This window comes from Sceloporus undulatus, chromosome 2 (assembly GCF_019175285.1).
Source record: "Sceloporus undulatus isolate JIND9_A2432 ecotype Alabama chromosome 2, SceUnd_v1.1, whole genome shotgun sequence".
In the NCBI taxonomy this organism is placed as follows: Eukaryota; Metazoa; Chordata; class Lepidosauria; order Squamata; family Phrynosomatidae; genus Sceloporus; species Sceloporus undulatus.
Window position 1 is genome coordinate 252,340,495 of NC_056523.1, and position 22,502 is coordinate 252,362,996.

General features: G+C 40.4%; 2 protein-coding genes and 1 non-coding gene across 7 annotated transcripts in view; 2 read left to right on the forward strand and 1 right to left on the reverse strand.

The window, feature by feature from the left end:
* Positions 1–1,696: 1,696 nt before the first annotated feature.
* On the reverse strand, positions 1,697–1,768 carry TRNAC-GCA. Its single transcript has one exon. It is a non-coding gene; the product is annotated as a tRNA-Cys (tRNA).
* A 4,052-nt stretch (positions 1,769–5,820) lies between these two features.
* Positions 5,821–22,502, forward strand: part of LOC121922612 (aminopeptidase O (putative)) — a 228,779-nt gene continuing 212,097 nt past the window's right edge. For all 5 annotated transcript variants that reach the window (XR_006102196.1, XR_006102197.1, XR_006102198.1 and 2 more), the window contains exons 1-2: positions 5,821–5,947; positions 18,419–19,399. Coding sequence is in view for 2 of the 5 variants with exons in the window: in XM_042452230.1 (XP_042308164.1) it covers positions 18,597–19,399 (803 nt within the window). In the remaining 3 variants the exon portion in view is untranslated. The remainder of the gene's footprint in view (positions 5,948–18,418; positions 19,400–22,502) is intronic.
* On the forward strand, positions 7,520–8,284 carry LOC121920634 (zinc finger CCCH domain-containing protein 7A-like). Its single transcript, XM_042447764.1, has one exon. It carries the CDS (start codon positions 7,520–7,522, stop codon positions 8,282–8,284), a length of 765 nt encoding a protein of 254 aa, XP_042303698.1.

The window sequence follows — 22,502 nt, forward strand, 5'->3', positions numbered from 1 at the left end:
AAATATGAAAAATATTTTATCTATTTAAGTGTTTTTATTATCTTCATTACTGTCTGAGGGATTGCAATTCCCTAAATCCTTGAGTCAGCATGGCCAGTAGCAATATTGTCTGGGTACTCTGGCAACTGCATCTTTCCGCCATTACTTTTCCAAGCTCTAGTCTATGCCAACTATAGCCAACCATGGCTTTCTTGGTTTGGTACCAACAGCAAATCATGGTTCTTTATTAACTGCATTTAAAACAGTGGTTCCCAAATTTAGGTCCTCTATATGCTTTGAACTTCATCTCCCAGAAATTTCAGTTAACTTGGCCAATTGTGGGAACTGAAGCCCCAAAGATTTGGAAGATCAACATTTGGGAATCACTGATTTAAAACCTTCCAGTTACAAAAGGCTAAATGGACAAGGGTCCATGTGAGCTTATGGATCTCATTTGGTTGAGCACATAATACTTCAGTAGCACACACACACACACACACACACACACATATATATATATATATATATATATGGGGACAGTGTCAGTGTACCAGGCATGAACTGAGAAATTGCTGCTTGCAAGCAGACAGCAAATCAGCAGAATTATTAATATAGACAACCAGCTGTAAATCAGAGTGAATTCTGAATATTTGGTAGCTCATATCAAGACTGATGTTCTAAAATATGGCCAAGGTTCTAGTCTATTGTATTGGTTGAAATGAGCTACGGCATGTAAAGGTGGAAATAAAAATACAATGATATATATGAAATCACATTAAATATATATACAGTAGTTGATATAGTGTAGCAGTGTGTACTGTATATATGTAACTGGTGCAGTGTACATTCATTTTCTGACTGTAACAACAAATAATAAATCCATGCCACCTTCTTTTTCTACATTTTAAACTGTTTTTTTTCAGTGGCTGATTATAGTGAGCTCTAAGTAAAGATGAACTGTGGGATCTTTGAGGCAATGTTGGACAACATATGCATAGTAAACATGCGAGAAAGTAGTCTCACAGATACGTTAAGTGTGCTCAGACTGCATCCCATTTAATTTCTCTTTGTCTGTTACTTTTGTAGTATCCTTTGTACCATCGCTGTTCCCGTTTTCTCTTGTAGAATAGTGAGTTTGAATATTATTTTTAAATTACATCTCACAGTAATGCCACAATAAACCTAAAAATTAAAAAATAAAACAAAAATTCTTTAAATATTTCCCCATCCAGCTTCATTTAGAGAGCACATCTAGATCTAAATGTTAGTACATTTACTACCCTAATCTGTATCCTAAAATAAAATAACTATTAGTGCAGGATGACGGTGGATAATTCTTCCCTCTGTCCATTAATTTGTAAGTAATCCTTGAATCGTTCTCCCTTTGCACTTATTACTTGGAAATAGCAGGGCTCTTCCAGTTCTGGCACATGAAACAGACAACGATGCCTTTATCCAACAGGGACCAGTAACAGGTTAGATTTTATCCTTTAAATATTAATCGTTTCTTAGGGGGACATGAAAGTGATAACTGCCAGAAAGGAAAAACAGCCTGGGTTCTTAATGCAGCAACATTCATCTTTTGCTATGAGAATAAAACAGTCTTCTGTGAAGTAAAGCAATATTTATATGTATGAAGATCAAAATTAACCTGTTTCAAACCTAGAAATGTGGTTATAGTAAAAAGATCAAATAAACAATGTTGTGCATTTAAAAGAGGGGGCACCTGGATTTGAACCAGGGACCTCTTGATCTGCAGTCAAATGCTCTACCACTGAGCTATACCCCCATCTCTTCTCTTTAAGGTGATTCAGTAAAGCTGTCTTATTTACTTTACTTCTTAACTGGAATTGGAATACTGAGTACAGTATACTGAATGATTAGTCTTATTTGTCTGTGGCAAATGTCTGTTGACCTTTGCATAGATTTCCTGCCACAAACTACCATTATATTTCTTTTTTTTTCACAAGTCGAAATTAATTGTTTCTTTTGTCTTTTTCCAAAACACCATCCTCTGTTGATAGGTAGACAAAAAATGCAAGGGAAAGTTTCTGACACCAGGGAAGACTCCTGGGCAGTAAAGCCCCACCTTCTGACTGACTGTTGAGATATCATTAGGCCTTGCAAACATACTGCTGCCAAGTTGCAAATGTTAATAGCCAAAAGGACAGCTCTGATTTTCAGCCTGCTGAATGCAGCAACACAATATAATTGGGACTCAACAACAAATTTGCAGTGTGTAGTGTAATTGAACAGGGTCTTAACCAGACAATCATGTCCTTTCATGTTTCCCACTCCACAACAAATATCTGCCATAGAACATGCTCATCTCTGACTAATCTCCCCTCCATATAATGCACTACACTTTTTTCCTTTAAAGAATGTGTACTTTTGCAAACCACAGATTTTCTCCATGATTGCAGATACCCTCTTCTTGTGTATGGATGATGCTACTTGGCTCTGTAAGTACTGGCACTGAAAGAATGGGTTTACCTGGAATATATGTACTCATCGTACCTATCATTTCCTAGAAATTCATTGTTGTGTGCTTTCAAGTTGTTTTCAATTTTTGGTGACCAGATTACCTGGCCAGATATGTTCACAGGCCATTGTCTTCTTCTGAGGCTGAGAGAGTGTGACACCCCCAAGGGTTTCCATGGCCGAGCAGGAATTCAAACCCTTGTTTCCAGAATCATAGACCAGCGCTCAAACCTCTTGTTCTAGAAATACATCCCTGGAATCTGTTTCCTGCTGGAATTTGTTCTAGTGCTGATTTTCTGTATAATGCAAATTAGGGCAAAACTGAAGCATTCCATTCTGTTCCAGTGCTGGCCTTAGAATTTACAACAATAGAACAGAATTAATATTGATAGGGAAGTTTTAGAACAGTGATGGGGAGCCTGTGACTCTCCAGATAGTGTTGGTCTCCCACTCCCATCACCTCTTGCCCTAAGGGAAATGACCAGTAACAATCTGAGTTGTGGTTCAACAGCCTCCACAGGGTGATAAGTCCTTGCCCCTGCTTTAAAGTATGCACCTGACATTTTCATTAGTGAAATCTGCTAATCTGGTACAACAGACAGGACAAGAACTTCACTTTAGTCTTGGAATTCAAAGATATAGCCATGATAGTCTGTAGAATCAGTATGCAGAGAGATCTTGTAGCACCTTTGGGACTAACTGAAAGAAGTTGGCAGCATGAACTTTTGTAGACTTAAGTCTACTTTCTCAGATGCATTTGATGGAAACCCAAGGAGTTTGGGGCTATACAGACCAGCATTATATGCTGGCGTGGAGGAGGCATGGGATCATGGTGTATGCATGCTGGCCACCCCACACTGCCTCCACGCCAGCATTATGCCACACACCTAACCGCACGGTGGAGGGTGTCATGGCACTCCATTGGTGCAGTGTTTAGACATGCTGTGCTAAAGCAGCGTCAAAAAGCCACTGCGACAGCAGCAAAGGCGCCTTTTTGCTGGGACTCAAAGAAGTGGCATTTTGCCATTTCTTTTAGCATCAGCAAAGCACCGGATTGTGGCCACAGAGCACAGTTGCTGCGGCCTCAATCCAGCACTGAAAGGGATGGCAGGATGCCACTCCAAAGGGGTGGTCTGTTGAGCCCCCTAGTTTCCAATGCCTTTGTTCACAAACAACCATCATTAAAACTGGACTTGCCGCTGCATTTCCATACACAAAGGATTTTGAATTTCAATTTACATTCTCACACACCAAGGGTATGCATATAGGTTTGTCCCTGGCTTTCCACTCCACCAAATGCGTCTGAGGAAGCAGACTTAAGTCTATGCATGCAACTTCTTTCTTCCAGTTAGTCTCAAAGGTGCTACAAGATCTCTCTACATACTTAATCTTGGAAGTATAGATTTAAGTTCCATACATCTTACAGTCTCATCACTGACTGTATTTTGGAATAATCTGCTCTCATACATGTTTTTTCAGACCTTAGTTCTACTGTGTCAGTGAAGCTCACTCCTATGCCAGTGTACATAGTACAGTATTACAGCTCCAAGAGTGAAATCAATGGGATTGAAGCATGCTTATCTGAGCATTGGATTTATAAATCTACAGCGCAATAATAATAATAATAATAATAATAATAATAATAATAATAATTATTATTATTATTATTATTATTATTATTACAGATTTTGTTTTCCTTAAGCAACTTGCTATCCAGGTCCACTGCCAGAAATTTTATGGCAAGAGAGGATTAAGTTACTTAGGCGGGTTACAGACGGGCAAAAAGGGGTGTGTTCATGACGTCATGAAGATAGAGCCTTCAGACGGCCCTTACCTGAATGCCGCCATGAACACGCCTCCCGCACGCCCCAAGCGGGAAGAAGCGGCATTAAAAAGGTGCTGCTTTTCCCCGCTTCTTTTCTGTATGATGCGGACAGAAGGCTGAAATGTAGGGCATGTCCTGGAAAAGGAGAGCATCTGGTCACCCTGGACATGCCCAAGGTCACCTAGAGGGTTTCTGTGGCTCAGTGGGGATGTGAGCCCTGGTTTCCAGAATCATAGTCCAATGCTCAGACCACTAGCATGACCACTGTCTATGCTGGCTGAAGGATTCTGGGAACCCAGACCTCAAAATGCAAAAGCATGAAGACTTCTTGAGAAATTCAGTGTCCTTCACTTAACAAACGGGCCTGTAGCCTTACAAGGATGGAAAGTTTTTGGAATGCAAAGGAAGTATCTTTTTTGTGTTGCAAATGGTTGTTAAATTTCCTGGACTTTGAATCACCCAGAAGGAAGATCTGCATGTCTGCAAGAGATACCCCTCCATACCATCTCAACTGAGAACAAAAACAGCAAAATGGAGGCCTATGACTAAGATCTACAATTTTATCTCCTGTATGGTTTTAACACCTTGCCTGATGAAGAAGCCAGTGGTGCTTCAAAAGCTTGCATTGTGTATATTGTACATTTTGATGGGCCCAATAAAGGTATTACTCTTTGATGAATTTTTGATGTTATTGTACCCAAAAAGTAACTTGTCTTGGCTCTGGACCACACCTGAAGCAGGCTGTACTGTAGATTTTTGGACTAGAATGGCTAAGACATGGTTAATTTTCCATTCAGTCATGAAGCTCACCAGGTTTTACACTGGCCCAATAAGCAATGGTGTGGTGTAGTGGTTAGAGCATTGGGACTATGTTGTTGCTGTGTGGCTTCAAGTCATTACCAACTTACGGTGACACTAAGGCAAAACTGTAATAGGGTTTTCTTGACAGGTTTCGTCAGAGAGGGTTTGCCATTGCTATCCTGAGGCTGAGAGAGTGTGACTTGGCCAAGGTCACCCAGTGGGTTTACATGACCCACTTAGGATTCGAACCCTGGGCCTCCATAGTCATCAAATTACGACCCTGGAGTTTATTTTACCCCAAGAGTCAGTGGGGTGAGGTGTTTTGAGTGTTGGAGTATGACTCTGGAAGCCATGGAAACCCCCATGGGCAAGTCACACTCTCTCAGCCTCAGAGGATGGCAATGGCAAACACCCCTCTGAGGAAACTTGTCAGGAAAACGCCATTATAGGTTCACCTTAGAGTTGCCATAAGTGGGAAACCCAACAACAGGCATTAAGATGATCGCACTACACTCTTATAGCACTGTTATTCCCCTTTAACTGCTCTGCCTGCCTCCTGTTGCATTCTGGGCTTTGTAGTTCAGTGAGGCCTAAGAGCTCTCTGGCTGAGTATTCTAAATGCCCTTCCTTAAACTACACATCCCAGAATGCAACAGGAGGATGCAGCCAGGGCATTTAAAGTGGAATAGCAACGGCAGAGCGCAATGTTTTGGTGTGACTAGGCAGTTGAGGAAAAGGGGCGGAGCCACTGAGTGGGTAGACAGAGGCGGTGGGCGGGGGCTGTCCCGGTGACGCCATCAAGCGGTGCTGGAACGCTTAGGAGCCCCGGGTGGGAAAAACACAACGCCAAAGCAGTGCCAGGTAAAAAAAAAAAGGAGACTGCGCATGCGCGATGTTGTCGCTCCCTGGCGCGGGCTTCGCTCGGGTCTCCCGTCGGTCCCGCCCCTGCGAGCAAAAGGGGGAAAGCGATTGGAGGAGGGAGATGCCAATCTCCGCTCGGGCCATAGTTCTCTCCTCAGAGTTGCCAGTCCTGGGGCGCGAGGGGAAAATGGAGGAGAGGGAAGAGTCAGCAGCAGCAGTAGTAGCTGCTTCTCTCCCTTCTCTCTCGGTCGCAGGAGAGGGAAAGAAAGGCCCTTGAGGGGAGAGGCTGTCCCTTGCTCTCTCCTGCCCTAGATGGAATGGGGATTCCTGCCTCACAGGACTATAATTTCCCAGAATTCCATAGCTGGCAGTACTTTAACTGCCCTGGCTCAGTGCTATGGAATTCTGAGGTTTGTAGTTTGGTGAGACTTTTATCTTTTAGCTTTCTCTTTTAGATTTCCCAGGATTCCATATCATGGAGCACTGTCAACCTGGATTATTTTTGCAGTGCAGACACAGCTCCCCAGGCAGAGACTGGCATCCTGCTAGAGTAGACCCATTTAATCAGTTGTTGTTTTGTTGTGGTTTGAGTGTTAGGCTATGGAGGCCAGGGTTTGAATCCCAGGTTGGCCATGAAGAACCATTGAGTGGCCTTGGCCAAGCCACACTCTCTCAGCCTCAAAGACAGGCAAGCCTTGCCAAGATTGTCCTTCTGAACAAACCTTGCCAAGAAAGCCCTGCCGTAGGTTCATTTTAGGGTCACCATAAATCAGAAGTGGATTGAAGGTACACAACGACACCGGCAACACATAGATTAAACCCCCTTAATTAAGAGGGTGGAATTCAGAAACATAGGTCTGAAACACACTGCAGAAATAATCCAGTTTGAGACCTCTTTACGTGCCCTGATTCAGTACTGGGAGCTGTAGTTTATTGTGGCACCAGAACTCTGGCAGAGAAGGCTAAATGTCTCACAAAATAGAGTTCCCAGAATTCCTTAGCATTGAGCCAGGGCAGTTAAAGTGGTCTCACAGTGGATTGTTTCTGCAGTGTGTTTTGGACTGAAGTGTATTTAAATTAGTACAGAGAGAACTGTTATGTTAATGTAGCCTTGTCTGGAATATCTATGCAAAAGGGATTTTGTAGCACCTTGGAGACTTAATCCAGAGAGTTTACTCTAGTCAGGATTAACAACTGGATTAAGACAGAGACAGATTTTGAGTGTGTTGCACAGGCATTGTCATCCCATGATACCACAACCTTTCTCTCCAGAATGGATTGGATGGTGGTGCTAGGTGTACCTAGTTATTCCCCTGTACCTTTCCTTTGCAACACACTGCCTAATTCCTATTTGTGCAATGCAGCAAAGGTTGGGTTCCCTGTCATACACTTCACAGTTTCAGTGTGCTGATACCACTTTCATGATGGCATCTTACAGAATTTGGAATTTTAGTTAATGGCCTCACCACAGTCTCTTTTAGGCAAGATGTAGTGCCTAATGCTGTAGTGAGGCATTCACCACTCCGCTTACCCACTTGGTCAGTCCCCCTGTAGCTGCGCAGTGCTGGATAAATGGCCAAGTTAGTGAGCCATACCAAAAAAAAGAAGTACTGCAGTGCAAAAGCAAGGCATCCGTGGACCAAAGATCGCCGGGTGATGTTGGTCATGTCCAACGAATGGAAGAAGTGGAACATCATCCACCTGCTTCCCACAAAGAAGCAAGTGCCTTTGCAATTTGATTTGTGTAATCATATTGCATCAGGCAAGAAATGTCAGTACGTTGGGAATTGCTCCTTTGCCCACAGTCAAGAAGAGTGGGAAATGTGGACTTATATGAAGGAGAATGGCATTCAAGACATGGAACAGCTCTATGAAATGTGGCTGAAGAGCCAGAAGCCAGAAAAGGGGGAGGATCAAGCTGCTCAAGCCAACAAGGAGAATGGGAAGCAAATCCACATGCCAACAGATTATGCCGAGGTTACAGTCGACTTCCACTGCTGGATGTGTGGGAAGAATTGCAACAGCGAGAAACAGTGGCAAGGGCATATCTCCTTGGAAAAGCATAAAGAGAAAGTATTCCACATGGAGGACAACCCAAACCGTTGGCAGCATCGTTTCCCAACAGGCTGTTTCAGCATATGTGAAAGATATATACCCAGTTCGTGCACCGAAGGCAACAACTGTAAGTTTTCCCCCGAGCTCCGCGAATGGGAGGAGTGGAAGCAGGTCCTAAGGATGAAGTTCAGCAAAGCCAGGAAGGACCACTTGATCGCTCCAGTATGTAAGTGCTGGTTCTCATTTCTCCAAAGAGCCAGTCCTTATCCTCAGGCTTCATAAACTGAAACTTATCCAATAATACAAGACAAGCAGGCACCAATATTACATCCACTGGACTTGTCTCAACTACAGCATCCAAGTCAGAGCAGATCCCAGCAATTCTGCCTGCAAAGTGTCTTGAAAATTCCCCACCGCCCCCAATTCCTTCATTCAGTAATCCATTGCACTAAAGTCAGTAGAAGTTAAATAAGGTTATTACTGAACACACAATTAGAAGTATGCCCCAGCGAACACAATGTGGTTTCTGTGTAAATGTGCATGGGATTTCAGTGCACTGTAACAGTGAACAGTGACCAAATTATCAATGGGGAATTTAATTAGCTCAAGGTCACGAGAGGAGGCCTGTTACCACACCTCAGGGATCGCCCCTTCGATCTGTATACCAGGAACTAGAAATCCAGAAATGAGGCAGAGGCTCTAAGTACAATCATGTCTCTTTTATTGGAAAGAAGGATTCAAACATACAGGCACATACGCTCACACATTCATACAAGACTCAGGAAATAACGTGGTAAATGTGGAATAGATATTATGCTTTTCTAACGGAAAGGCTCACCTTATGTAGAAGTTCTGTCTTCCAATTCGTGTGTGTGGGTCTGCAATTCTGGTTAAGCAGGCCAGTCAGAGAGAGACTGACTTTAAAACTGACTTAGCTGTTGGCTACCAGCAATGAATGACTGGCTTGGCTGCAGTGGATGGCTGACCGCAGCTGAGAGTGACTGGTAGCAGCCCAGAGTGGCTGGTAGCAGCAGCCAGTGGCTGGCCGCAGCAGCTAGTGGCTGGCCGCAGCACCTCTCTAAATTTAGGAGACCTTTTTAAGGGTTTAACAGGGTCTCTAGACAAAGGGTAATCAAAGGAAACTGTTTGAAGTGTATTTCACATCCTAACCAAATGTTTTGATCTAACCCAAATGTTTCTGCCAGAGTAGGGACCTGAATGGCTACAAATGCCATTCCTTTGATTCAAATGGTTCCCCCTCAATCACAAAGAGAAACACTTCCTTAAGACATTTGATAGCATCTTTCCTGATAGCACTTAGCAGCTCCTTGCATAATCTCATCCAAGCTGAGAAAGGAAATTCGTTTACATATCAAAAACTCATGGCTTCCCTTGTTTCACTGGGAGATCACATGCTAGGGCCATTTGGCTACTCAGGTCAAGATGCACTTTTGATATCAAATTGCAGGTCAGAGATTATCATTTAGATATATTAAAAAGGTGTAGATCAATGCTTATCATTTCGTAGATCGATGCCTATCAGCACTCCATCCTTCCACAGCATCAAGAAGCTATTCAGTTAATTGAAAGCATGTTTGGCTGCTTTTCAGTCAAAACGTACCACAGTATGGCTGTTGTTGTTGTTGATAGTATGTCTTCAAGTTTTTTTTCTCTCCAGTTAATGGCAGCCCTAAGGGAACCCTATTACAGGGGTTTCTTGGCAAGATTTGTTCAGAGGTGGATTGCACTTGCCTTCCTTTGAGGCCGAGAGAATGTGACTTGCCTAAGGTAACCCAGTGGGTTTTCATGGTCAAGCAGGGATTCAAACCCAGGTCTCTAGAATTTTACTCCCAACACTCAAACCAGTATGCAACACTGCCTCTCCATGGTTTTATTGTTCTTGCTGCATGCCTTCAAGTCATTTCTGACTTACAGCACCCTAAGGTGACTGTATCATGGGGTTTTCTTGGCAAGTTTTGTTCAGAGGAGATTTGCCATCCTCTGAGGCTGAGAGAATGTTGACTTGCCCAAGGTCACCTGGTCAGTTTTATGTCTGAGCTTGGAATCGAACCCTGGCCTCCAGAGTCATAGTCCAATATTCAAATGACTACACCACACTGACTCTCTCCATGGTTTGCATACAGTTAATAAAAACAACACATAGTGCACAATGGGCTGAACACCAGGGTGAAACCCAGTGCGTGGCAGGTGGTGGGACAGCAGTAAATACAGCCAAACTCAGCACTTAGACAGGCATAGACATGGTGGGAACCATGCCTGCTTGGATACTGTTTGTGGCAGCATTCTTATTTTTAAAACGTTTCATAGGGTGACTGGCTATAGCATGGACATGGTTACCAGAGGTTCACTTTACAGTTATTAAAGTAACTCTTTCTACACCAAAATGGTGTGTTTGTGTTTAGTATCAAGGCTGCAGAAGCAAAATCTGTTTTATTGCCAAAGAGATAATGGCTCTAGGCTTAAAATCTGAAACTACATGCCCATTGTCTCTTTCTTTCTTTAAGTTTGTAAAGGATTCTTTTTCAGTCTATGACGCACCAGCAGTGTAGTAGCAGTTGTACACTATGGAAGGATAGTGTGTGGAGGGGGGACAGTTAAATGTTAGATTTGTGCTTTACAGCTGAATAGTACACATGGCCATTGAAAGCCCCCTTCCCACCTTCAGCATCGTAAGGCTATCAAGTAGAGAGTCTAAAATTATCAAGCTGTTTTACTCCAAAAGACATGTAGCAAAAGGGAAATAGGATAGAGGAAAAAGGAAAAAGCAGAGACAAATGTTCTTAAACAGTAATACTTATAATAACCAGACCGAATAGAAGCAGGGAAGAAGCAGGGACTGGAGGAATAGCCAAAAGGAAGTGTGTTTTTCAGGAGAGCTGGCAGAGTGATCCTATCACCCATTCCCCCTCTGCTTCATCCTGATGGAACATTTCATCCTTTTCCCCATCCGTTCACCATATACATTTAACTGTTAATGCACATTTGAATCCTCATTTTACTTCAAGCATAAGTATGCACTGAAAAGATGAAGGGGGAAAGATGTGATTTTATGTCACTGTTTTAACTCTTTGATTACAGTGATGACAGGGTGCTTACCTTGTACAAAATACTATGCAGTGTTTGCATTAATATATGTTAAAATTGAAATGCACTGAAGATATGGGAACATCCTCTTTTTATTGTTCTGATAAAAAAAGAAACTCCATCCAAAAGTGGTCAGTAGGATGTTAAGTGCTTGGTTTTCACAATTATATTCTGCATCATTTTATGCACATTTTATGTATTTTCCCCCTGTATGATGCAAGCAGTATTAAGCAGCTTCGTATCTCCCCATAAAAACCTGCAAGGGACATAAAATCTACAAGGAAAAGCTTTATCTTGATCCTACTACCATCACAGGCTTGCTTGGTGAGCACATGACAGAGAGCCTCTTCAGTGGCTGCTTCCAACCTCTGGGATGCTCTTCCACGGATGGCCGCTACCTTGTTCTCCTCATGATACTGTTCTCATGAGGAAAGTGGGGCTGCAGGAGCCAGGCAAACAAGTATCAACTTTCTTCTGGGATGTCACCCAATGTCACCCACCCACTACTAATGCCACTGGTATAAACAATAAAGGATGTAAATAGTAATAAAAAATAATAAAGCATCTCTGGGCACTCAGCTGTGAAAGTCATTGGGTTTCAAGTAGTTTCTGACCTTAAGGCCAAAACTATCATGGGGTTTTCCTTGGTAGCATTTGTTCAGAGAAGGTTTTCCATTGCCTTCCCCTGCAGTTGATGTGACTTGCCTGTGGGTTTCTTGGCCGAGTAGGGAATTGAACCCTGTTCCCCAGAGTTGTAGTCTAATACTCAAATCATTATGCCACATGCAAAGAGTATTATAGAACTACAGATAGGGCCAAATCTGCCATCCAGAGGGAAGGGTCCTTTCCTCTCAAGTAAATGAACTACGTCATAAACGTTATCTTAACATTCCATTTCATTACATTACATAGCTGAAGCTCTCTGAGCATTTTGGGAAAAGAAGGCAAGACAAGCAAGAGATAAAATATTCATATATGCAACATCCTGTATGGTACCTGGAAACCTTTACCAAATGTCAGATAGAACCAACAAATCAGATGAGAAAATTTACATGGTATAGCCTTTTCTGCATAAATGAAACATGGGGCGAAACAGACTGCCCCTTTGTGGCGGCTTGGGGGTGGCATCAGAGGACTGCATTTAAATCATGCCACCCACCCAACTACAGTGGGCAGCTCTGTGGTGCTCCGGTGGTGCGGCATTTATACAGCGCACACTGCATGAGTTTTGTAAAGCTGTAGCAGTGGCAGAAAAGCTGGCTTTTTGCCCGCTCAAAAAGAAGCGGCATTTTGCCACCTCTTCTTGGGCCAACAAAGAGCCAGATTGGGGTTGCGGTGTGCGGTTGCCACAGCCCCAATTCAGCTTTCTCTGGGGTGGCTTGGAGTCTGTTTCAGCCTGTAGTTGCTATCAACTATGTTTCATTTATATAATGTTATTATGTAATGAAGAACCTTTCCAATGTGGTCTAGAAATTGAAGTTTACCATAAATCCCTAGAATATATGCTTGCTAATTTGAAAATATATTTTCCAAGTTCCAGTTCATATTTTAATATCTGGCCCATTTTAAATGTTCGGTTTACATGTGCTGTGAGTTTATTTTTGTATATCATCCTTTTCTTGTTTTAGCTGATTGCTAGAGATTGTTACCAATCACCCTTGAAGGAAATCCCCCTGAAAATCCCTGAAATGCCCCCAAATTCCCTGGGACATCTGGGTCAGGGGGCGGGACTTCTGGGTCATGGGACTGCAAAGCACTATGGGAAGACAAAAGGGGCCGGGACTTCTGGGTCGGCCATTTTTTGGGGGGTGAGGACTTCCGGGATGGCCATTTTGGGGGCAGAAAATGCATTTTCAGCCATTTTTGGGGGGCAGGAAGTGAAATAATTCCCTATAAACGGAAAGGCTTTTAATTCCCCAACTGAAAGGTTTAATTTCCCGGAAATCCCCCCAAATTTTTAATATCCAAAAATTCCCCAGAAAGGCTTTTTATTACCCAGAAATCAGGGAATTCCCCAGAAATTGGCAACACTGTTGTAAACAAATCTACAGTTGCCTATTTTTCATTGCTGAATTGTAATAATTACACAGAGTGACCATTCTGCATTTCGCAAAAATTTAGCTCAATTTTTGGTTTTCAGGACTTTCCAGATTCCTGAAGTCACTTTTTTCTTATTTAGCATTCTTAGACTGTCAATTTTAATTATCAGTTTACTATTTTTCTTACAATCAGATGAACAATTCATAAACTAGACATAATTATGCATATGTAGATATGAATCGTGTACTCTAAAGAAAATTAGTATTTCCAAGCAGTAATTACCATGCTTAAAGCAGAAATATTAGTCATAAAGGAAATGTAGAAGTTTTGCTAATTATTTGAGTAAGAGCTGTGGCAATGTCTTAAAACCTTCTGCTTGTGTACATGCTAACCATACAATTCTGTATCTGTTTAGTTGGAAGTAAGTCCCATTGACCTGAATCCCAAGTTATAAAAGTGGGTATAAGAGAACAGTCCAATGGTTACATGTTTCACAAATCCAAGTTTGCCTAAGAATATTGTCTTCTATTTTTATGCTTCTAAATTTTGTTACCATTAATGTCTGACATAATTTCAGTATGAATACATTTCTACCATTGCTTTGCTTGTTGTTAATCAAGGGATAAAGGGTTGGGTTGGGAATGAATGATGTACAGAATTATTTCAATCCAATTCTTCGTTTTTGGTCAATTTATAATTTTCATGTTGTCTGAATGAAATCAGCTGCCAGTGGATTTATTTTCACAGAACAAATAATATCATATGTTTTAAAATTATAACTGGATCTGGCTTAGTAATATCCACATTTTCATAAGCGATGGTAATTGGTGGGAAAACCAATCTAACTGTGGATGGGGAAAACTGTCCATGCACAATAAATCATTGCTTTGGATGGCTGTCACTGAGGCTTTCCATGCTTGAGAATTTGGCAATGTATATTTGCCTCTCTCTCTCTCTCTCTCTCTCTCTCTCTCTCTCTCTCTCTGTGTGTGTGTGTACAAAACACTTGTAAGTTATATGCACATGGCTTTAATTTAAGAGATTGGCTACAATATTTCAGTATATTGAGTCCTTGGATGAGCATAGATGTCTGTAATGTGCTTCAACTCACCCTGGAATCCAAGGCTGACAGGGACAACTGTGGTTTGGACAGTGCATGCCTCATTTCATGCTTCGAGGATGAGGAAGAGACCTTTGGCATACATCTGCAATTTCTCCTACAGGCTGAGGAAATGAAAAACTTAGACAGTGTATCTTCGTGTTCACAAAAGCTATTTAAGTATTAATATAATAAGGTTTTGGGGTACAGAGGTCTCATATCATTAGACTCCTAATTTTGCTTTACATGAAAAGAACCTTGATTATTTTCTGATTGAATTACAATTCTCATGATTAGTAAAACTAAAAGGGCAGAGTCCTTGCTAAGCATTAATCTCTTTCTTTTGAGCAGCTGCATCTATATAAAAAACATTATACTGAGTTGCTTCATTTAGTCATCACTAGCTTATGTTGCCGATTGTTCCACTTTTGACTTTAGGAAAGAGCTACTGGCTGTTAAGGAAGTGATTTCTGGAGCAGCTAAACCAGAATGTCACATTTTCTGTGTCATCTGGAACTACACCAGGACTTTGGTTGATGAGGAAACTGTTTCTATGCTAACTAATCTACACTCTGCAGATCAGTTCAGAAGATGCTTTTTGATGAAAAATTTAGCAGTGCAATTCAAGGTGCACCCTAACCTCTTCCTCTTAGAGAAGTTACCCTGATAAAGAAATAAAGCAGTATAGCTATCTGCAGTCACAACAATGATCCACATACAACGCTACATGCAGAGCACCAGCTCATAGTTAGGCTGGAAAGCATAATTTTTACTAGAGCTGCTAAGGACTGAATTTGGGAACTACTATGTACAAAATATTTGAGCTGTGTCACCTCTGATTGTCTGCTCATAGCATAACCTTTTCTCAAAGAGGAATCATGTGATCCTTTCCCCACTCTTCTTCCTGAAACTCCCAGAGATGACAGGGTTCTTGCACCTTTAAAGTTGTACTGTTATCTTGTTTCAGTTGATTGTTGGAAATTGAAAACAAATCTACAGATGCCTGTTTTTCATTGCTGAATTGTAATTAAATGCACAGAGTGACCATTCTGCATTTCATAAAAATGTAGCTAATTTTTTGGTTTTCAGGACCTTCCAGATTCCCTCAGTCACTTCTTTTCTTATTTATTCTCTGACTGTCAATTTTAATTATCAGTTTGCTATGTATGCAGTTTATTTTCTCACAATCAGATGAACTATTTGTAAACTAGACATAACTATGCATATGTAGATATGTGGAGATGAGGGGAGATTTCAGCAGGCGCAGCCTATATGAAAAACAAATAATGTTTTGTACAGAACTAATAGGCAGGAATCAACTTGTACTTCTTGAAAACTCAGCAAGCAACCATGCATTCAGGTGCATAAATAAGCTTCATATACCCACCCAGCTCTCTAGGCCTTGTTCTAGTTAGGCTGGTTTACTCCTGAGAAAATCATCCTACTTTGGAAATATTTGGCTTTTCTGGGGGGAAAATGAATCAGGAGGTTTTGATTTATACAATCAGCCCTCTGTATCCATGGATTTTGCATGCATGGATTCAGTCATCCATGGCTTTAATATATATATATATTTACAGTTCAAAAAAGCAAACCTTGCTTTGGCCATTTTATATGAGGGACACCATTTTACTACTCCATTGTATTTAATGAGACTTGACCATCCACATATTTTGGTGTCCATGGGAGTCCTGGGATCAAATGCCAGCGGACACTAAGGACCCGCTGTATACTTAGTAAACAAAGTATTTAAAGTATGCCTTCATACAGGTAAGTGACATTTAAACATCTGAGGTTTTCCCCACTAGTATGTGAACTGAAATATTTGGAACAAAATCAGTAAAAGTGTGTTTGATATGAATTAATGTTCTACAGTATATAAATAAATTCATTTTTTATTTTTAACTAATATACAATATTTTAAAATATAATGACTAATCAGTTTGCACTTCTCTTATGTAGTTTAGATTTTGAGGGAGAAATGAAAGAAACTGTTTTGAGATACTATCAAACAGATGATGGTAACATTTTAATCCTTCCCCTTTTAGTGTGTCGTTATTTGCATATGTCTTTTTGACTGAAAAACTCTTTTGTTTGCTATAAGAAGTCTCTGATTTAAAATGTTAATGGATTTCCAGCTATTATGATGTAATTATATACCTGTAATATTTGGCTATAAATCTGAAAAATCTTAAAGAGCAATCTCAAAAGAATATTCAGAATGTACTACTTATAAATTGACTAATTTTCTTGTAATTTACCAGAAGTGCTGATATGAGTATAGCCACAATGTGAAAAGTACATTAATCCCTGGAGTTACATTGTATGTATTAAATTATGGCTTCTAGGGAATAAAACACATGAGGTGATTTAGCCTTCAATCATGTTTATTGCTTATATTCATAAGAAAGACAAATTCTATTGCCATTCTGAGGTGAGAAATTAGACATGGTTCATTTCGCTTCCTGAAAACTAGATAAGCAATCTGGGAGTAACCCCAATGAACATTTACTTCAGAGCAGTCATGTATACAGTGATGTAGTGCAGCATGTACTCACAGGGTAAAGCTTTAGTACTTTTTGATAAGCAGGGAGTTATATTTTGTGTTTGGTGGTAGCTGCATTTTTCACTGCATCTTAAAGCAAATTGAATTTCCCCAGAAACAATGTATTGTTATAAGTGACTTCTGTTCTAATCTCAAATACTTGGAGTGGCAAGAATCATTAGCTTTACAAAAGACATGCTCCTAGTGGAGAAGAAAGAAGAAAGAAATGTTTGTTCGTTTGTTTTTTTTAAATTAGATCAGCCAAGATGGCATTTTTGGACTGTTGTTGGGGCTGTCACTATAAGGACTGTCACAATGATAGCATTCACTTGAGAATTTACCACTGTACTATTACACATATAGGATGTTAAAGGACCAGTAAATCACTAAAGGCATCAGAACTTATCTATCTTGGAAATTAAGCAGGGTTAGCCCTGGTTAATACTTGGATGGAGACCAGTAATGAATACCAGGTGCTGTAGGCTGTATTTCAGAGGAGGGAACTGGCAAAACAAAACGTTACTTAATGAAACCCTATGAAATTAATGGGGCTGCCATATGTCAACAGGTGACCTGAAGGCACACACACACAAAGTTTGAAATACTGTACTGAAAGAAGAGAGAAGAATATTTGGCCTGACTTGGACCACATATGACCCAAATTGGCTGCAGAAGGTTTGGAGGAGATTCCTCCCCTTTCCCAAAGTCTTTCCTTTGATGAAGGGCTAGTCCCTGTGTTCTCTCTGGATGGAGCAACTGGGAATGATCAATCATTCAATCAATCATTTTATTACAGTCATAGAATCATCGACCAGCACAAAATAAAAAAAGACAATTTTTACCATGAGTTAAAATTTGACTGAGTAGCATAAAATACAGATTGGCATAAAATACACTAAACACATAAAATTAATTTGACAAGGTGGCATAAAATACAGTAAACACGTAAAATAAACTGAAAATGGTTATCAGGGGAGCAAGAGTGAGATTACATCAGGAGAGAAGAAAAGGTGACGTCTTCCCCTGTCTACATTCATCCTGCTACATTGAACTGTAGAGAGCCAAGGGTTAAAACCTGTACACCAGGGTTAAAAAAGTTCTCTGTAGCATAAAAATCATGTTAGGTGCTGTTCTGTTGTTCATTGACAATGGCTGTATCTGCACTGCAGAAATAATGCAGTTTGGCATCACTTTAAACAGCTATGGCTCAGTGCTATGGGATTCTGGGAACTGTAGTTTTTGTGAAACATTTAGCCTTCTCTGTCAGAGACCTCAGATGTCACAACAAACTAAAAATCCTGGAAGTCTATAGCACTGGGCCAGGTGGTGTCAATCTGCATTATTTTTGCAGTATGGATGCAGCCAATATCATACAAATATTTTAATTAGGTTTGTTTCTTAGCCATTCCATAGACAAGTTGGTTTTCTTTGGAAAACCCTTATCCTTCTGCATTTTGTACGCTTCATATATAATTGTGTGAATGACATAGTGTGTGAATAACAGACTCAATAACTGAGATGTATTTTATTTAAAAAATAACTTTAAAATGCATTTCTTCCCTTTTTGCAGCCCTTGTTTAAACTGAGATCTCACTGCTGATTGCTTCTTTTTTCTTTTCTCCACAAGGTAAGAGACAAGTGTCACACAGGCAGCTCATCCTTTTAAACTCCATTATTATATGCACAGCTCTTTGTGACAAGTGGGAAAGTTGGGAAAGCACCAGCATTTCTAAGGGAAGAAAAGATAAAAAACAGCAAGACTTTAAAAAGTAGCGATTGTTTGCATAGAAAAGTGGCATACAGAGATGGAGGTGGACTTTACTAAAGATGATCTGCCTTTAATGGCCAACACTAGCCACATGCTGGTGAAGCATTATGTCTTGGAACTGGATGTAGATTTTAAAAACCAGGTGACTGAGGGCAAGATAGTTCTGTTCCTTGAAGCTGACAGCATGTGCAGAAGAGGAGACAGTGAACAGATGGAAGAAGCCTGTCGGTCTTGGTCAGATGAAACCTGCCAAGTTCAGGCACCTGAAACTGCCTCTGTTCCTGTGTCAAATGCAAGCGACTGCTCCCCTGAAAGTGGATGTAATGATTTTGCTGTCTGTGGTAAAGGTGAAAATGATACTTCTGATAAAAATGGTAGCCATGGCAACAGGGAACAGGCTTCTGGGATTTCTAGTTCAAAGAAGTGCTGTGACATTGAGATTCATGGGAGTGAAGATTTCTCGCTGGTCCTAGACTGCTGTGATTTATCTGTGTTAAAGGTTGAGGAGGTAGATGTTTCCCTTGTTCCAGGCATCGAGAAATTCACAAGCCCTGCCAAGTTAACGGATACATCTAAGAATACAGAGGAACTTAGGAATCAAATTGTGCATGAACTTGTGGCATTACCTGCAGATCAGTGGAAGGAGCAGCTTCACTATTACAAGCTTTGCAGCCAAGCACCTGCTTGCGGAGAGCTTCTGTTTGTTACTGGCAATTGGAGCTTGGAGATCAGGAAGGCAGGTGTCCAAATGCCAAAGGACTTCCCTTGCGCCATAAGGATTTGGTACAAAACAAAGCCAGAAGGAAGATCGCTGAGCTGGACTACAGACCAAAATGACAGGTATGCATCAGTCATAGCTGCTTTTATGTATGTTATAAAAGTCTTAGGTATCATGTGCCAGATGGGTCAGAGTTGAATTGTGAGTAATAATCTCTATTTTCAGGTTAGGTTTACATGGATTGGTAGCAGAGCAGGCAAAGTTCAGAGCTCATGATGGGCAGGATTAGAGCATGTTAAGACCAATTTGGATGAACGCATTTCTTAAATCAGTCTTCTCGACAAGGAGGAACTGATTATGGTCTGTTTTGGACAGAAGCAGGGGATGCAAACATATTTTATAGGGTACTTTCACTTTACAATAGCTATCTCTGCAAGCACTATGGTGAACAGTGCTCATGTTGTTTAAGATATTTTGTAGTAAATGCAAAATATAGTTTGATATCTGAATGTTTAAATATTCTGGATGTGATTTCTTTGTTTAATAAGGGGACAAGTGTTGCATGTTGTTTATTTTGCTGTTTAGTTAGGCTCTCAGTGTGGGTTTACTGAAGCCTTAAGATAAAATATATTTCTGTACCATATATTGCATAAATCATGTATTATAATTGTACTATAAATATATAGATGTAAAATACTGAAAGATTTTAGACATTACTCAGCTTACTGCTATGTAGCGCACTGTTTTCCTGAACTGTGCATCTTGTATAGTTTTCTGTTGTCATCTGGCTCATCTCATCTCTGTTTTGACTGCTCATTTATCAGCTCTTGACCTGATTCTCATTGCTGTCTTGTCTGTCTAGTACAGATTACAAATTGCCTTGTCAGGAACAAATTAATTTGTATAGTCTTTTTATCATCCAACACCTGAGTGATCAGGTAAATGTTTGGGGGGAGGGCTTTTCCAAGGGAACAGACAAGGTTTGAGAGATATTTGACTATATTATCTGTGGGTTTTTAAAAGATTATTAGCTCTGTGTGTGAGTTTGGATCAAAGCTGGGGGGAAAATAGATAACTCTTTCCCCATGCATTATTTTTCTGACCAGACCATGGAGTAGCTATACATTACCTTTTACCCTTGTGTTTGCCCTATGGGCAAAACAATAGTTCCAAGAGAGGATGGGGCTGTACATAATGAGAAAATGGAATTGGGAGAAAGTGTGAAGTCCCCTTTTCCAAAGGCCCAGGCCAAATTGCCCTCCCTGTTGCATCTATTCTTTTAAAAACCCATAAAGATATGATCATATTTAATTTACTTTCAAAGTTTAAACTGTAAAAAAGCATGTTTTAGTGGGTACTTGGGCTACTGAAAAACAATATATTAAAAGTTACCTGTTTCCTATGTCCAGCACTATCCCTGCATGCCTCTATAATTCCATGAGGAATAGATACAGTATAGAAATGGAACAATGGGAAGAATGTGGTTGAAAGGTTTGAAATTTACTCTATGTTGTGATCTTAAAGAGAATTTTTATAAAATGATATATCGTTGGTACACCAGAGATATTCACCAAATGCATGTTGGAAATGTAATAAAGGTCTTTTTCTCATATGTAGTAGGCATGTGACAAAGCTACAAGATATTTGATTTAAATACAGTTGGACCTCCATATCTGTGGACTTGCCATCTGCAGATTTGGTCACCATTAGGGAGAATGAGACTTGAGGTCCTGTGGTTTTTTTGTATCCATGGGGGGGGGGGGGAGAACTGATCCTCGTAGATATAGAGATCTGACTGTACACAATTTGATGCAAAAATATATTGATTAATTTTCAATTGAAACTTGAACTTTTTATCCTGGGAATGATGGATGAATAATTGGAGATGAGATATGGAAGAACAAGACAATATATGGTTATAGCTGCAAGGATAGTATATCCACAGAAATGGAAGGAGAACTTATACCTACAAATGAAAACTGGCTCTCAACACTGAAGAATTTAGCAGAGATGAATAATTTTCTGTTTTGCCTAAAGAAAATTCATTATCAAAATTTTGGAAAGATTGGAAATTAATTTACTTTTTTTGAAAAGTAATGAAGGTGATTAGATTATTCTTGGTTTTATTAATTAATATGAATTAAATATATAGATCAGTGATGACAAACCTTTTAGAGACCAAGTGCCCAAACTAAAAAGTTTTCTGCCATTGGGTGCCAGGGGCTGGACTTCCGGGGACGTGACGGGATTTCCAGGGCAGGACTTCCCCCTGCACCCTCCCAGGCCTTTAGCTGCCTCTCCAGATAACTGAAGGCCTGGGATGGCTGGGAAGAGGAGGAATAGGCACATGCCTTTTCCTCATCTTCCTGCCCTTTGCATGCCCTAAAAATGGTTTTATGTGTCATCTCTTGCACACCTGATATAGGAGTTTATCAAACGGGAGGAATTTCTCTTAAATTCGAATGAAAAGAAAGTGGGGCCAGAACACATTCATTTAAAGTTGTTAGTTTAGCGCAATTATGTGAATGCGCATTGTGTTCGAACTGGCTTCCCATTGCCTGAAAATAGCATGCCATTGCCTGAATTTGCATGTGGCAGTCTATCACGCAATAACGTGAAACCACATGATTACGTTCGGACTGACTTTCCATTGCCCAAATTTGCATGTAGTGGGTTATCACGCAATAACGTTAAACCCCATGATTGCGTTCAGATTGCCATTGGATTATACTTCCAATTTCCCTTGTCTGATAAACTCCATAGTTTCATCACCACGGATATAGATGAAGAGTAATTAAGAGGTGAAACTTGTAATGAATTATATTTGCAGAATAGATAGTTGGAAGTCATCTTTTTTTAATATTGTTTTCTTAGTTGTATTTTTTGTTGTTGGTAGTTTGTTTTATATAAAATTTGTAGTCTAGTTGTTGTTTGTGTAACTTGTAACCCTCCCTTTCTCTTTGTACTTTTCACTCAATAAAAATAACTGGGAAGGGAAGAAATAGCTCATTATAGCACTCTGCCTGCCCACTTTTTCCAGAATTCCCTTATACCTGGGGTCACTTATGTGATGCCCACTGAGGGCTCTCAGCCCTCCACGATTTTAATAATAATAATAATTTTTATTTATAGACCGCTATTCTGCAATGATCATAGCAGTGTACAGTAAAATTGCAAAACAATACAAAAAATTGCAAGGCCTCTCTCCCCCTCAAGATGGTGGTT